Genomic DNA, 18301 nt, shown 5'->3' on the forward strand with positions numbered 1-18301 from the left:
ACTTTCAAATTGACTCCTTTCCCCCCACTGTTTCTTCTCTAATTTTTCAAAATAGGTTAATTAACAAGATAATTACTTCTGTAGTTAGGAACCAGAACAGCTGATTGAGGCAAAACCTCAAGCTAACCCCAAACAATTCATACTGGAAAGCAAGTTTTTAAACTGTCAGGACATGAGAAGGAACTATCAAGTGGAAGGACATTACAATTTGCCCAGTGGTGAATTCTAGTCCCACAGGCAAAAAGGGCATTGCTGCAGGGGAAGGTGCAAGGTCAGAAGTAGAAAATGGTTCTGCTTCTTTCTGTTCCTGCCCGTTACTTTAGGTTCACAAACCACTGATGGGCATGACTGAACTCTTCAGACAAGCCTCACCTAAACTGACAGGTCCTGTTCCTGGGGACCACTTTTCCTAACAGCTGGTTTGACATTTGATCTTTCATCAGACACTTGGCTCACAGGAAGAGAAAATCCATCAGTTCCAGAAGTGAGGTCCAAAGGAAGCTGCCATCTCCTTTCAGGGAATCACTTCCTTAGCTAACTTCTCTTTAGCTAAAAACCAAGCTATGTTAAACCACAACAGAAGGTCAGTGAAGGAAGATGAGCACATGGTCTCTGGCAGACACCAGATATTGGTGTGCTATTGGTTATCCTCATTATCTGTGCAACGCTTTATTGTTTGTACTGTCATTATTGCTTTTACAGTAAAGGTTCTTCTCCACTCAAAAGGCAAATATTACATACCAAGAGAAATGAGTCTGTCAAGCCACAGTGTAAGTATTTGAAAAGCTCAAAGGAAAAGCTGCATTGAAGATTTAAACTACTTAGGTAGGAAAGAAAATATTTATTGAATTAACATGAGCTTCAAAAACAGCAATGTTTTAGTATTGTTCCTAGTTACTACTTACTGTAGTGATATTTCACAGGATCTCAAAGTATGGTCTGACTGTGAAGCTTTATTCCAAACTTCAGAAGGAATGAAGAAAAAATTTTAAGGGAGGAAAAGATGAAGTTCTAGATTATTATAAATTCCTCAGGCCCAGACCAATATACAACACACAAGAATAAACAGGACAGGAGTTTCCTGTTGGGAACTCTCATCTTGTACCAGAACAAACGTGAAGAATTGGTTATGTTGAGGACTTAAGTGTCTACATTAAATCTGACTCCTACCTACCATAACATTACTTCTGTCCTTCTGAAAGGACACCCAATGCTGCTTTGTGCATAGAAGGCAAGGTGGACAAGTTGTTAACACCCTTCCCAAAGTGTGCAGCGTTGTCAGGCAGACAAAGTGCACCTGCCCCCCCATCTGTCCTCCCTCACTCTTCTCCTGGTTCCATGAAGCAGGTTCTGTGCTAGGAGGGGCAGAGATGCATCAGAGGAATCAAGGGGTGCAGCTGGAAGGGAGCCCTGCAATTACAGACCAAGGGTAATGTGTCTCCAGGGCATGAGCCATTATCCTACATGTATTTTCCTTCCTTCCCCAACTCCCCCCCCCCTCTCCAGTGGTGTTTTATGGCTTGCCCTGTTCTGGTTTTACTCTGAATATAAAAATTATTCATAATACTCTGATGTATCTAAATAGATCTCCACTCCCTAAGTCAACATTTTTCAAGTATCCTTTATAACCAAGTATTTGCTGCAAACTCAGAAATATTCTTTTTTGATGCTTCCTTTTACTCTTTACGTGTAATGAAAATTTATTTCACATGAAACTCTATTATGTTTAAAACCACTGCAAAATGAAAATTCAAATCTAGCACTTCTTGAATTAACATTGCTTTTTGGAAAGCAATTTTCAAGGCAGAAAGGACTACAACAGCATCCATTTGGTTTGTTCTCATTTGCAATAAACACAATAACCTTCCAGATACAAATCATGTCTGTATAGGCAAGCAAGAGGAAACTCATCTGTTCTTCATCTAAAGATCCCACACTTTCATTCCGAGTTTCCTAAATGCATTTTTTATTTTCAGCTCATGAACATAAAAACTGAAACTTGCCACAAGAATGTGTAAGTGGTCCTACACACCCCCAGAAAATTTCTGTTCAGGAGGGAACATGTAAAGGGTCAAGTCTAGAGTTTGACACTCTGGATGACCTGAGCCACATAAAACACACTGAGCTCCCTTCACATCTCCACAAACACAGCACAGCAGCCTTTGCACTGGAGAGTGTAATTTTTTTTAGCCGTATATTTCACAAGTTTTCAAAAGGTTTTGTATTTAAGCCTCGGGAAAGATAAAATTTGTTTGAACTACAGCTAATTTCAAGATATGCCAAAACCACTTTCTACCCAAGTTATTTCCAGAATGACACAGCAGTGTCACACATGTTCACAGCACCATCAAAGCTCTTGATCAGTGTTTACAGAGTCAGAACTTGAAAACCTCTTATTTTAGTAGCATTAGTCAACAAATGCTTTCACAGCTCTAACAAAGGGAAACCATTGAGTTTAACTGCTCTGATAGAGCCACGCTCACTAGAATGCAGAAGAGAGAGATAATGACTTGTGTTTATTATTGATAAATCATGTTGTCCCTTGGCTCTTTAGGTTGAGTGCTCAATGCTGGTTTGGTGTTTTTTGGTTGTTTTTAACTAGAGAGTAATCTTAATTTCTTTAGCAGTGAAAAAATCTGTCACAAATCTGAACAATAGCTGCAAACACAATTTTTCACACAGATGAAAAGAGTTTTTTTCCCCTGAAGAGAGTGAATACAAAAGTGACAGCATAAAGCTACATGTTTATTATCTCTCAGTGCCTCTGGATTAAGTGTGTTCAGTTTAAAATCACCTGTTTTTCTCTCTCTGGCACTGAAGGCTTATCTAAAATCTTCAGATTAAGCTATGCTCTTTTCTGCTAAAACAGTAGCAAAAAAAAATCTCTTAAGTACATTATACCCCACACATGAAAATAATTCTGCTGAGATTGACTCTGTAAGTGACAGAAATAACAAACCTGCATAGTTATCAGTGAGGACATTATTTGCTGGTTTTGCAGAACAGAAGTTACTCATTATGATGGCTTTTAGAAAGAAGGAAAGTTCATATTCAAAGCTGAAAGTGAGTTTGCAAAGTAGAGCAACTCCTACCTTGTAAATTAGACCCAAAAGTTTAATATTGTGCTGCTGTTTCAACTACCCATGTTTAAATCAAGCTGTTATAAAGATCAAAAATCCAAGTGTTAAATTCAGTTTACCTCCTTTAAGCAAAATATACATATTCTTCAAAGTGTTAACATTTTCTCATTTTTTATCAGAATATGAAAATAATAAAACAAAAAAAAACAATAAGAAAACCAAATAATAAACTTTTTAGAAAATTGTGAAATTATTCCATTTTTTTAACCACAATCTAATGGAAAACAATGTCACAATATAAGTGATGCAGCAGTAATTCAAGTAAGTAATTCTCATTTACTGCAAATTAGCTCAAAAGTACTCCACCTACTCAAGGCCCTTAAAAGTAACACACCAAGCACTGGCATCTGCTCCTCAGAACTGGCTATTTTAATCTGCAGACCTGCATCAAACTACCAACGTAGATGTAACCAGGATGGAGGAGAATTCTGCCCAGCACAAAGCATTTCTAGTCACTTGTAGGGAGCTCACATCCTCTGCACAGCACAGGAGCTTTCAGATTGGCCTCACAGGTTTTACCTGAATTACCAAAGGGAACACGAGCAGATCTGTTTGCAAAAGAATCCCACGCCAAGAGCTCAGTGGTGAGAGCACCCACCCAAGCACTCAGTGGAGGAGTGACTGTTCTGACAGTCTGGCCACAGACTCACTCCTGCCAGCAGTCAGACTGCATTCACTGTGTTCCTCCAGCTCATCCTCTGGCTCCATTTCGCCCCCCAGGAGCTGGGTCTGTTGCTCTGAGAACAATCCCTGGTGTGCAGAACAGTGAGTGGGAGCACACACACGACCAGAACTACAACACTGATATGGACACACCACAGACCACCAAAAATAACAATGGCAAAATATACTGGGGACAGGAGTGAAGTTTCAAACAGCACAAGCAAGAGTTTTTGAAGGAATTATCAACACAGTGTCCTTACAAACAGATTGTAAACCCTCTGTTTATGGGGTAGACACAGCGATTCTGTGACTTTGCCAAAGATGGAAGACTAAGCTTTAGGGCATTTTGATTCTAAAATGTTGTCTGCACGTAAGCTAGGCTGCTCTGAATGTACAAATATTCCTCAATTATAAATTCCCTGGTTTTGTCACATTTGCATAACACTCCTTTAAAGCAATGTGGTTGCTCCCAAAGAGATGAGGTAATGACCACACCACCTGCTTCTAGAAGAGTAGCTTTCTCTAAATACACCACTGAAATAGTTATACTCCTGTTAGTTACATATTTCCAGGCAGTTCACACCTCACACGGTCCCATTATCTGTTCTGCCCTTGGATCCCAAAAGGCACAGGAGTGAGCAGAAAAATGAATTGTGAAAGAATAGCTAATTAAACATGATAATTCACAACTCATTCCTTTAGTAAGTCACAACATAAAACTAAAATGAAGGTGTAGTAAGTTCAGCAGCTGCAAATAACACATTATTTACCTTAGAAATTCCCATTTCCACCAAGGTACTTTGCTCTGTCCAAGTTTCTCAGTAGACTTAACCTGTACATCAGAGCTAGTTCTCATAAGTTCCTGGGCAGTATTTTCTGTCTTTTACACCAAATGCTCCTACATTTCCAGCATAAAAAAAAATATGGCTGGAAAGGACAACCAGCTTCCAGGAAAAATATTTTATTCCTAAAGAGACTCAGACATGCACCTGTCTTTCTGCTACAGACAAAACCAAAAACAAACCCACAACAAACTAACTAAATACTGTATGCTGACAACAGTAAGAAACTTACTCAAATTAATAAAATAACATTTTTATTCTGCTGTCTGGCTGCCTACAGAAAAATAAAGACTTCAGAATACAGGTCACTTATAATAATATGGGATTAATAAAAATGATGCTATTTTTTCCCTACAGGCTGGACACCTCCTGCTCCTTATCATAATTATCTTTGCTTTCTTCCACTACTCCTTCCTGTAACACAGGAAGTTTTTAAATTAAATTGCTCCTAAGGCTAAGGCAACAGAACATACTCAGAAGCAATAAAAGCTGATGTGCCTCATGAAACAAATGATGTTACCTACCACGAGTCTGCTATTCTCTAGTGCGCTGTCTAGGAGACAAAAAAAAAATCTCAAGGTTGTACTTAGCCCCAGATGCTCAGAAGTTACAAACAGTTATTTTACTAGGCATGGTTCAAAGAATTACAAAGGAATGCTGCCATCTTTCCAACAGCTCCTCTGTCCAGCTGATCTGCTACCATTCCATCAGGAAATGGAAACATCCCTTTCACCCATGAATGCCCTGCTCCAGAGCCCTGCCTGACCAGACTCCACAAAGCACAGAGGAGGCACCCGAGGCTTCTCAGCTCTTTTGTTCTATGATGAGCGTGACCTCCTCTTGTGCACCAACGGCACACGTTTTACTGGCATCTATTAACAGCCTCATGGGTTTTCTGGTTGGATGTTTCTGGGGTTTTTGTCTGCCACACAATATTGTCAGGATGTAAACCCAAGAACAGTAACAAAATTAATAATGATCCATCACCTGGACAAGACACACTGCAATCCTTGTGCATTTTGTGAAGGTGAGAAGCAAGCCTGCGCAGGTGACTGGTTTTTTTACCAACACTGTACCACCACACACATCCCTAGCAGGCTTCCTCAGACACAAAGCTCCAGACAGCTGCCCTCCTTCCGCAGACTGATCACACTTCAAAGCTCTGACTAACTTGTAAAGGGAAGAGGTGCCTGAGGTGTCAGGAAATCCAAAAAGAAGTCAGAAAAAAAACAGGGATGGTAGTTAATAAAGGATACAGTGATACACAGTAACAGATAATGCCTAAAGGATCAAAGTTCATGTAATTCTTTTGCAAGTGTGTAACAAATTATCTTTATTGTCATATCCCCTTTACTTCCACAATGACTTTTTACAGGAACACGCCAGGACAACCTGCTGCATGTGAGGAACAGCCAGGGTCACAGGCAAGTAGAAGTTTTCAAAAGTTAACTCCTTTAAGCACCACCTGAGTTTTTTAAACCTATTTTGTACAATGTCAAAAAAATACAGAAAAGACTCCTACATTCAGCTTTCCCAGTTAACAAAGTAGACAAGTATATAACATATTTTCCATAAAAGAAAAGTTGGGTTTGAGTTCACAATCTCCCTTTATATCTGTTTCCTTTTTTCAAGGAACACAAATAAGCACGAATTTCATGATCATTGAAAACATTCTACATTAAAGATGCTTTTAAGCCAGAAGAATTGATCTGCTCTGAACATGGGATATGGATGAAAAGAGGCACAATTGAGAAGAAACTTAATAAAAAAGGAAGGCAGCACAAGATCTTCCAGCAACACACTTCCACACAAGAACACAACAACTGCCAAGTAACCATACATAAAAAATGAGATAGAAGAGTACACAGCAATTACCCTAGTGCCAGAGTAATTTTAGAAACATGGGTAATCTTATGATTTATTTTACTATTTTATTAATACTTTGCTGTACTAGAGAGAACTCTGGTCTCTGACTAAGCCTGGTAATTTTCTTAAATCAAGATGGGGGGGTAGCAGGATAAACATCTTCCTGCAAACTTCTAAATAATTTGAAGAAATTACTTCACAAAGCAAGATTTGCTTTTGCAGTCACACAACCACAGCTCCATCAGCCTGTGGTTTGCTGCTGTCCCAACACTGACATCCTAAAGGGCAAAGGGGGCACAAATATTTTCTGATATTCAAGCAACTGTGGCCCTACAGGAGAGATAAATAACCTTGTCACTGCTTATATTTCCACTGATCTACCAGAACAGCCTCATTTCGAGACTTATCCTTCCATGATTAAAATGGGGCTAGTACTCTGTTCTTGATGTTCTTAACAGGATCAAAGACACTTATGTTCATTTCTCTTACATGAAAAAATATTTTATTTTACCCAATTGAGAGAATGTGAAGAAGAAATCACCATTTTCTCAGGAAGCTGCAATGGGAACAAGCTGCCAAGCATTTCAGCACACAGATTGCAAGGTCTTGCCAAAGAATGCTGCCTATGCAGAGAATTAACCAGTACCTGCTTTCCTTCTGCTCACTGTGAGGCTGACGCTGATTAATTACCTTAAAAATGTCTTAATACAAAATATATAAAGATAAAAAGTACCTTCCTAACATGATGCTAGGAAAGATAAACTGTTTAAGGTATGGGATGATGCTTAAATAAGCTCTGAACTCTTCAAAGTTTCATGGAAATTATGGTGCCTTGTTCTTTAAATAAGCTCTCACTAATACGGTCACTTGATTTGACTTCAAAAAGAAAGTGAGAAATCAGAATGTTTCCTTGCATTTGATTACAGATCTATTTTTTAATTTTTTTTTCAACCAGCTAGACTCTTATAAACACCAGGGAATTATTTTCAGAAACATTTGAAATAGTCATAACAAATTTCTGAAGCCTTCATTTATATTGACAGGTCATTGGTGTCAAAAACTGCTGAGAAGTATCAATGCCAAGACTACTCTCTTTTAGCATGTGCATTTCTAATGACTAAAAACTACAGTATAACACATAAACACACAACAAAGTAGATTCAGAATTTCTGCTTTAGTATCAAATTATTCAGTTATTTACTTCCAAGAAGTGAGGGGGAAGTTGTGTGAAGGCAGTGAATATCTATGACTGATTTTGGCACCAAATAAAGAGGGGAAGGACAGTTCCATTCTTTTTCTCTCGTGTCACTTAAACCCACCTGTATTTATTTAACTGCATTTTACAGAAGCAAGCTAAAACTGTTGCTCTTCCACAGAAACATTTTTCAGCTGTGAGTGATGATATATATTTAGTATTTGGTAAATCCACTAAATACCTCAAAGGGCTTTTAGAAAAGGCTGGGTAATCAACTAAGTTCAAAAAGTTCTTTAGGGCTCATCATGCTTCAAAAACTGCTCTATTTTCTCTTAGTTCTTTAGACTTAGAGGTAAGGATAATAGGAGGAAACTAAGTTTGTTCTAATGCTCAGACTGATCATTTATAAGGTAGAATTATTTTTTCAAGAAATAAACTCTTAGTTTAGGAAACAAGGTACACCTGCCTCGTTCTGACAGCACAGGAAAATAATGCCTTTAAGTCAGCAGTCCTGCAATTCCCTGAGCCTTCCACCCCAGGCTGCAATCACAGGTTTGGTGTCTCTGGTGAGCAACTAGCATGAAATCTACGTGGGAAACACATTTTATGTGAAATATACTGAACAGAGAGAAGAGCAGGAAGCATCCACAGTAAGGAAAGCCTGTCTTGGAGCATAACAATAACCACCAGAAGCGTCTCTGCACACAGAACACAGGAGGTGGGGAAAGGTGCTATTGAAAAAGTTGTGTTTACTGGAATCCACAAGCAGCTAAGATATTCCTGCTCACTCTGTCAAGGTAAGAAACAAAGGCTGACTGAGCTGTGTTGGTTTAGCAGCACATTAATATGTAAGCAGCCAGATTCTGAACCTAAAATTCACACCTCATCACAACAAATAATTGCATATTATCTTGCAGGTCAAATTCAATAGAATGACTATTACAACATCAATGCTATTAGTGTAAACTCATATTACTTTTCAAGACTAGAATAAAATACAACAAAATCAAGAAAGATATCTAAATAATTAATCCAGAACTGAATCCTTCTGCTTCGAAGGGCTCAGAAAAAAAGCATATTAAATAGTTTAAGTATTTTTTAAAAATTACACCGTTTCCACCACATGCTCAGAAGGAAATAACTGAAAATATTTTATCTAATTGTTCTGGTTTCTAACAAGCACGTTTCAAGCTGAAAACTCTCTGGTCCGTTAAAAGAGCTGGAGTGACATAATTGAAACCAGTTATGCATTTAATTAAATGGAGCAAATCTTCACCAATAACACAGAGCCTGTTACCAGTGCCCTCAGAAATGCCTAATTCTTCATAAGTGTCAAGCCCCATTTCACCGCTTATGAGAAAAACTTTCATGAAGCAGGATTATCCCAACGTGTCCATGTGTGCACCGTGCCCACACACAGATGCAGCCACTCATGATCAGCGCTAAATGAGACCACCTGAGCCAGACTCGCAACTCTTCTGTTGTTTTTTCTGGGTTGTTTTTTTGTTTGTTTGCTTTAAATCTGTGCCAGCAGGACACAATGGAAAGTGACCAAGGACATCACAAAGGAATCAGAAGGATCCCAACTTGCGCTCAGAACACCAAGCTTTTCCCTCAGGGCAGCAGCCAGCCCGGGGCGAGCCCCAGCACCATCGGGGCTCTCGGGTGCCCCAAAGCCACGGCCTTTCTCCTCCATGCCGTGCGCGTACCTTCAATCCACTGTGCTCGTCCCGTTCGGTCACCACACGGCTGGTGGCCGAATCTGCAGCAGTGCCAGACCCTGAGCGCCGGCCGCGTCTCAAGGTGAGCCCAAGTCAGCGCTGATGGAGCGGGCACCGGCGGCTGAGCCAGCGCAGAGGCTCGTTCGTCATCCCAACTTTCACCCGCTGACAAAACCCCATCCGCCTTGGCCAGCCCTTGCAAGGGGGAGGTGGAAGTGCGGCCGCGCTGCCGCCGGGCCGGGGCAGCGCCGCAGCCGAGCGGATCGCGGCGCTCACCTGCCGCCTCCCGCGGGGCCCGCGTCCCACCTGCCGCAGCCCTCAGGCGCCGGTCCCGCCCGCCCCCGCCCGCGCCCCCCGACTCACCGAGAAGCCGGCCCAGAAGGGGCAGGAGTGGCGGACGCGGGCCGAGGTGGTGAGCGCCAGGGCGGCGAAGCTGACGGCCACGATGAGGCAGCCGAGCACCATCTGCGTGACCCCCAGGGCCAGCATGGCCCGCGAGCGGGCGCGCTGCTCGCGCAGGCGGGACAGGCTGCGGGACAGCGCGGTGGGGCTGAGGGAGCGCGCCCCGCCGGGGGCCCCGCCGCCCGCCGGCATCCTCCGCGCGGCCCCGCGCCGCCTCCCGCCGCCCCCGCGCTCCGCGGGGCAGCCGGGCGCTGCGGGCACCGCGGCGCATGGAGGAGGAGCCGCCCTGCGCCCGCAGCCTCCCGCGCGGCCCCGGCCGGGGCACGGCGGGCGAGGGGCAGCCGCCGCCGCCGCCTCCTGTCCCCGCTGCAGGCGCGGGGCGGGGGGGCTGCGGCGCGCGGGCGCGGCTCACCCTCAGGCGGGGGCGGCCCCGCTCCGGCCCAGCCCCGGCGCCGCTGGCCGGGAGCGCCCCAGCCCCGCCGCGGCTCCCGCCGCCGCCGCGGAGCGCCCGAGCCCCGCTGCCCGGCGCCTGCCGCTCCGGGAGGGGAGGGGAGCGGGGGAGGGCTGTGCACGGCCAATGGCGGGCGGAGGCAGCGGCCGGAGCAGCGGCGGCCGCCGGCGCTGCGGGCTCGGCCTCGTGTGCGAGCAGGGCGAGGGGCCCGGCCCGAGGCCGCCCTGCAGCCGGACAGCGCCCCGAGCCGCCCCGCTCCTGCCGCCGGGGCCTCAGGGCAAAACCGCTCCCACCTGGGCTTTGTGCGGCAGCGGCACCGGCAGCCTCCCCCTTGCTCTGTGCGCTCCCGTCCAGCGGCGCAGCAAGGGCTGGGCTGGCTCTCAGGTCTGTGCAGAAGGCATCTTGAATGTTTATTTTTTAGGGTTTTTTCCCCCTCACAGCAAACCATAATCAAGTCTCAGGTGCAGCATCCCCAGTAGCAGAAATATATGAGGCTTCTAATTGTAAAAACTTCCCAGTCCTGCTGCTGCTGCCAACGGGGTCCAGCATGGCAGGGCTGCCCACAGCACCTGGAGCCACTTTTCTGCAGAAGGGAAATCCCAGCAATTAGGTATCAGCTGTAAACAGCTTGGCCTGCTCATGAAAAACACACAAACAGAACCCAAACCCCAGGTAATCATCTCACTATACTGCAGGAGAGTTTAGGCAGTAAAACTATGCCAAGATTCACATGTTTGTAGCATCATAATCTGCTAAAATAGTAATTTTTTTTTAATGCAAGAATTGGTACATGCAGTCTACATATCTGTAATTCAGTGATAAAAAAACAAAACAACTCAACCCAAACATCACATGTACACCAGGCTTCAGACTTTGTATTTGAGGCTCTTTTATTTCAGGAACTTTTCTTAGCATTAGTTTCCTGGGGACGTAGTAGTGAGGAAGTGTGCCTTGAGTGGAAAGTGTCAGAGTAGGTCCCCTCTTTTCATAAAATATAAAACTCTTTTCATAAAACAGAAGAACACAAAACACTTACTGTAAAAAGAACACAAAAAAGCTTGCTGCTTTCAGCTTAATTCACTGTCTGTGTCATACAACATCATAGGATAACAGCTGCTGTCACCCCACCATGGCTGAAATACTGCTCCAGCACATGTGCAACCCATATTTTAATCAGACAAAAGCACCTGACAAAACTCTACACTGAATAAACAACTGTTTTGCTGAAAGTTTTTAGTCAAATGCAGAATTGTACTACATTAACACTGCTCATAATCAAAAGAAGAGTTAGCTTGCAATGACATAGTTAGACTGGGCCTGATAACACATTCCCAACTGATATTCCCAAATTCACTGCTGGCACAGGTGTGCTACCTCCCTTCTGAAAGCCCAGGCAGGACAGATAAATGAAGGCAGGTGGGAATGTATGGTTATAGATCACACTGACTTTTTGTTTATACCAGTTCACACTAAAACTAACGTCCACTTGTATTTATTTATGTAGAACTATTTGATGTCCAACATTGGAAACATTACTTCAACATGCCCCTTTCAAAGTCAAGGAAGAGTCTGTGTTCCAATGTTCTGCCAAATAAGGTGAAAGATTCTAGCAAAAAGAAGCAAAACCAAAGCCCAGATGCAAACTGAACCTCTGCAGTCTCCATGATTAAGTAGCTCATTCTCCATCAAGGCAGAAATGCTTTAGGTTATTCAACAGCAGGACAATTAGAAACCTTAATAAATGCATTTAAACCTCTGTCTGGGTGCTCTCATTCAGGAACAAGACGACCCTAGGGCTTGGAGAAATTAGGACACATTACACTGGGGTGTGAATTTACATCTCACTAACTCCCTGTGCTGATACTATTGAAAGTGTTGCGTACAAAGCAATTTACCTTCATTTCCAAGGACTTTCTGACTTGTATGTAAAAATAAAAAGTTAATAATCCACATTTGTGGGTAACCCAGAGGAGGATCTGGCACTGCAAACCCACATGCTCACTGCTGTCCATGAATGTCACATGTGGGTAAACTCTCAGGTAATCAATACTTCCACAGCTTCCAATATGGCCAACTACGGCTACCAGAAAAATATTATTTTGGCTTCCAGTTTGAATCCACTGGACTTTAAATTGCTTTTTGTCGCTTCAACATTTGTGGACATTCGGATGTAGATAGATACTGTTCAAGATGTGAATTAGCTCTGGATACACTTCTTAGTTTTCTTTGAAGAGTCTTAGTTGCTGGATTTGTTTGAGAAGTATTTGAGAGCAATTTGGGAAGTAGTATTGTCCCTAATTAAAGTTATTTTGCTGAAGAGACCTTTTTGGTATACCTCCATTGGTATTTTTCAGTGCCAGATCACTGCATGCAAATGGGATGTGGTACTGAAATTTCTTCCAGAAATGTGGCCACAAAAGCTTCGGAATAGCCGTGTTTATATGGGAACACTATAAACTACTAATTTTAAATTTACCAAATAATTTGTTTCCCAAAGGCAGCCAGAAAGGCACTACATATCAGACCTTATTATTAGCCTGTTAAAACCCATCAAACCCAGAAACCAGTATGATAATGATGCCACTTTCACCATAACTGCCAGCCTTTAATGGCTCCCAGCACTTCAGAAAGCAGCTTCATACTCAGGACTGTGTCAGTGGATAGGAGTTCATATTTATTCCACCTCACTTTGCACTGCAGTGAATTTCATGCATCTGTCTCTTCAACTGTTATTTGAGATGAAGCAAATGGCATTTTCAAGTATGACAGAATTGGAAAAGGAGCAAAGAGAAGTGAATCCACAGTTAGAGCACAGCCTCTCTTGCCATTACGAAGGTGCCCTGCAGGGTACAGACACTGAAAGCATGTCCAAGGGCCCTGCCACTGCCACTTACACCCAGCATGGCTCAGATCTGCATCCCTTACACGAGCTCATGATTTGAAGCAGCCTCTCTGTGTATGCAGCTTGAAGGACTTATTAACAAACCAGGCTGTCCCACACAACATGCATCTTAAAGATGTAGTGGAAATTGGTCAAATGTGGTAACAGTCCTGAAGAATAGACTGCAACCTTTATCTACACATACAGACAAAATGAGAAACCCCCACAAAACATATCTCCTCCCATATCCAACCTTCACCATTCATCTCGATATCTTGACTTAAAATATATTTATTATTCTATTATTTAATAAGAAATTTCTCAGCCATTTGGATGTTGTTGCATCCCTATAACACCAGCTGTAGCAATTCCACTTCCTTTGTCCACCCTGATGATTCCTCAAAGGGAATCAAGTATCCAGACCACAACATCCAGGATAAGTTCAATTGAAGCATATAATAATTTCTTGGCACATATATAAAAAAATTAATTCTCTTTTTCCATGGCTACATTTTGCCCTGTTCTAAAAATAACTTGTAAGGCACTCCAACATACTTTATCTCAGTTCACCAGGAACCATCCCCAATATATCCAATTTTTACAGAGGTAATGAAATTGGTTTATGGATATAATTACCTAAATATGAAGTCTGTATCATTGGCAGAACTGAAGAGCAACTTATTCTCACATGCCAACTTCTAAGCATGTAAAGATATTTGAGTCCAAAGGCAACAGAAGCTGGTATTTCAGTACATTTAAAAAGAAATTTACATTTTCTTGCACTTGACAGTCAATCTTCCTTAAGTTTATCTTCCAAAAAGTTGTACTGGGCAGGGACAGAAAGGAGGGCATGACAGAAAATAATAAAGATTTCTTTATCTGTACACTACATGCACTTGTAATCAACATCTTGCAGGAAGTTTCCTGCTTGACTAGCCTTAGGCTTCGAAAATATAGAAGTCCCCTCACAGTAGCAGATACCAAAATGTGTAAAAGACAAGACAATGCCTGCCATGGCCCACCAGTGTGAGAAGGGATCATAGAGTTAAATCTGTACCCTTAAAACCTTAGGGTGGCACTGCTATCTTTGGTACTACTTTGCTTCCTGATGACTCCACAATTTTCTTAAAATAGGATGACTGCCTCTGACAGACTTGTAGTTAATCAATGAACCTCAAAAATAAAAATCCTCTTCCCACCTCCCTACTTTTATACTAATAAAACTATCCACTGTGTTCTCAATTGGCAAATCAGCTATATGATGACACTCCCAGTTCCACCTTTTACAGCAATTTTTCTGTGGAAGTGAATGAAGAGCTCACAAAGCACAGCAATTCTGTGTTCAAAAATAGTATGAATAAAAACTTTAAAAATTACTGTGAGGATCAGCAGACTTTGACTAAGCCCTGCTTCTGTGCTTGAAACCTAAGTGCCTATTTATGAAAGCTTTTAAAAGGATATATTAAAAACAAGAGCATCTACCTCACAATCATCAAGAGCCCTGCAATGAACCAGTGCCTGGACAAAGCCTGCTTCCAAGAGGTAACACAAATAAGGGGAACTGTCACACCTCCACTGCAGGCTGCAAAACACACAGAGAATCACACACAGAATGACTGGGTTGGAAGAGATCTTCAAGATCATCGAGTCCAACCCATGCCCTAAACACCTCAACTAAACCACGGCACCAAGTGCCATATCCAGTCTTTTTTTGAACACATCTGGGGATGGTGACTCCACCACCTCTCCAGGCAGGCCATTCCAATATTTTATCATTCTTTCTGTGAAAAACATCTTCCTAGTATCTAACCTATATTTCCCTTGATGCAGCTTGGGACTGTGACCTCTCGCTCTCACATTTGCTGCCTGGAGAAAGAGACCAACCCCAGCTGACCACAGCCACCCTTCAGGTGAGCAGAGAGTGATAAGGGCACCCCTGAGTCTCCTTTTCTCCAGACTAAACACCCCCAGCTCCCTCAGTGGTTCCTCTCAGGGTTTGTGTTCCAAGCCCCTCTCCAGCCTCGTTGCCTCCTCTGGATGTGCTCAACATCCTTCCCAAACTGAGGCACCCACACTATCCTTGGAGGGTGATTGTGCACAGAGGAACCATTCTCTCATTTTTCTCTTAAAGGACTTGGGGTTATATGTGGATCCCTGAATATCTCAGCTTTTCTGCACCACCTGCTACCTATGAATTGGTTTGTTACCCCAACCAGTCACGGACCTGAAGGAGACAGAGAAAAGTACCTGCCATGACTTCACAGCCGTTCCTGTGGTTCCTCACGTTTTTATGTAGAGGATGATCACAGATCAGTTGGTTTCACAAAAATAGCATCCTTTAACAACATAATCTAAGCATATACACAGCCACAGGAACTATTTCTGTATGTAAGCCAAAAGGATTTTAAACAAGAAAGCTTTGCAGATAAATAATGCAAGAAACCTCAATTTTCATGCTTTAACCTGCAAATAGTGTGTCTGCTCTTCAGAAACACCTACCTTGGAACGGCTTCCTCCACGTGAGTGTCCTGGAGTGCTACAGACACCACTGAAATCTGGATCATTGCTCTGCATTTTATGACTGCTTGAAAGTTCACACTGGGTACATGTGATTGGATCTGAAAAGCAGACTGCCCTGTGGTTTTACAAAAGGCAAGCTAGAACTCATATTTTTAAAAATGAGACCGATTTCTTTCCCAGATGATCACCTTTGGCCTGGGAGAAAACGTAATCCCTGCAAAAAAACCCCAAAGAGCATAAAACAAAGAAGTACCTGGTATTTTCTGTCCAAGCCTTAGCAAAAATAAAACTATTTTAATCAGGACTTCAATCTAAGAAACTAAAACATAGAAAAAATACATATCCAATATTATACAAGAAGTTTTAGACAGCAGGTTTTTTGGTGCATTAAATAATATCACTTTTCTTCTGTAAAATTTTAAAATGTGCAACACTTTTGTATATAAAGTAACAAGTAATAGTGATCAGGTTCCTTATTGATCCCATTGCCAAGAGAAAAAAAAAGTGTAGAATTAGCCAGTTCATACTGTCTTTTAAAATGGCTAGACTTTACAGAGCTAGACTACTAGATAAAATATTTTCACCTGTAGGAATTAAGTAGCTGAAATTCCCAAATAAAAACTTAACAGAATCACTTTTATTATTGTTCACAATCAACCTTTTAGCTAAGCCACTAAAACCCAGATGTAATTTTAAATGAAGAATCATTTTATGCATTTGCAAGTAGGTTTTTATTTCCTTTACTGAAAGACAAGTGAGTTACATTTTTAAAATTAGAAGTCAAAGACTCAGTTTTCTGAGAAAAACACCTCTTAACATCTTACATGATTCACAAAATAAAATTTCCAATAAATTAATTTGTTTGATTTACAGGTAAGTAATTTAAAGTATTTAGAATGAAAAAGAAGAAGTCCATAAGTCCTCCCACAAGTATCTTGCTGAGATTGTGGATTTTCTAATAAAGCACTTAGAATCTGCTTGTGGGATTCTACCTATTCTTTTTGGACATGAACATATTCCTGAGAAGATAGAGGAGAAAAACTAAAATATTTCCAATCTGTATCAAGTAAAAATCATCAAAATATTAGGAAAAAACTTAGATAAACACACTCTCTAGGAAATATCTTATAAAAAGCACATAGTCTTTCCAGTTGTTATTGGTAGATGAGAGAAGCTGTAAACATGGGGCAAAAGGATCTTCCCTGGAGAATCAGGAATTGGTGTTTGGTGGCTGAGACATTCCAGTTTTCTGCAGAAGCACCGGGTAGGCAATCTTAAATAATTCAAAGCTAGCTTAGCTGCTCTTAGCAATTTAGTTAAAACCTGATAGATGAACACAGCTTTTCTACTTTGGAAAATTGAGGGGACCAGAAAGACTATTCAGCATGGAAACTCAGGTGAGCTGAAGTTAAGGATTATTAAAGAAACTCTGGTTGTTGGATGAAATTGTAATTCATATAGGGCATTTCTTTTGTATGGAGTTGCTACTGAGATTTTATTAAATCAATCTGCAACATATTGGATAATTTTTTCCAGCTTTTTCTTTGTGAAATGCAGCTGCAAATCAGAGGGCAAAAATGGCCGTTTGGATCTATCTGAAATGCATTCAAATTTATTGAAGGCACAGTAGAGTGTTTTTTGCAATAACTGACCACACATGGTTAGACACATGAACTGTTGCAGTTTTGCCAGGTGTAGAAGGATTCAGCTGCATTCTAACACACCAACAGGACTGTGTTGAGCAGAAACAGCTCAGAAATGGTTTAGTTTCGTCCCTTTGGTGGAACACTTCCATGGGTAAGCTGAACAGCCCTCAGGGCTGGCCCTTCCATGCCCAGGCTCCACAGCACCACCCACCCACCCCGTCTCATCCAGCTGCAGCCCTGAAACACGTCTGTGAAACTCATCCTCTTCCCTGGAGATGAAAGGACCTCAAGCAGAAGGAACCTTCTGGAGGCACTGAAGCCCCTGCACCACCTTGTGCCCTTGCTCCACACAGGGAGACAGCAGAAAAGGTTTCTAAAAGCAGAAACCTGCAGATAGAAGTACACTGGTGTAATATATTGGGATAATATTTTTTTTAAATCCATACCCTCTTCTCCAGTCTAGTGCTTTCCACCAGCACAGCTGTATTTCTGCAGACATTTAGAAATTCTCCTCACTTTCCTTTTGGTCACCTAGCCCCCATGATGCTCTGCATTTCTCTAAGCATCCTAAATACCTCTAGCCTTCCCTAAATAACTCCACATAGAGTTCTGCATTAGGTTTTCAGAGCAATAACATGCAGAGTAAAAGGAGAAAAATGACATAATTCTCCAGCAATCTATACTTGCAGAGTACATTGGAAGTTTTATTAGGCTATTATAACCTTTCTGCCCTTTTATTTTTCTGGCCAAGTCCATTTTGAAAGCAGACGACTTCAAGAAAGAAAATGCTTTGTTTTGTTTATTTGAGCATCACACACTTCTGTAGCATCCATTTGTTTTAAATGCTGATGAAATACAGAATGTATTCAGGATCAAACCCAATTTAGTTGCCCTAAACTGAGAAAGGTTAAAAGCCCACTGCCCTGAGGACAGTCAGCCAGACACACAACATTTCCCTCTGCAGAATGGCACAG

General features: G+C 42.0%; 1 protein-coding gene across 9 annotated transcripts in view; it reads right to left on the bottom strand.

Annotated features, from left to right (window-relative positions):
- ENTREP2 (endosomal transmembrane epsin interactor 2) overlaps window positions 1-10563 on the bottom strand; it is an 85277-nt gene extending 74714 nt beyond the window's left edge. For 2 of the 9 annotated variants that reach the window (XM_064389153.1, XM_064389148.1), the window contains exon 1: window positions 9791-10556. In XM_064389153.1, the coding sequence (XP_064245223.1) occupies window positions 9791-10021 (231 nt within the window). In that variant the 5' untranslated portion in view covers window positions 10022-10556. Of the gene's footprint in view, window positions 1-9415; window positions 9487-9790 lie in introns of those variants that run through there. The other 7 variants (XM_064389155.1, XM_064389151.1, XM_064389152.1 and 4 more) reach the window with 5 other exon arrangements.
- Window positions 10564-18301: the final 7738 nt, after the last annotated feature.

The sequence above is a fragment of the Passer domesticus genome, chromosome 14 (assembly GCF_036417665.1).
Source record: "Passer domesticus isolate bPasDom1 chromosome 14, bPasDom1.hap1, whole genome shotgun sequence".
NCBI classification, from domain to species: Eukaryota; Metazoa; Chordata; class Aves; order Passeriformes; family Passeridae; genus Passer; species Passer domesticus.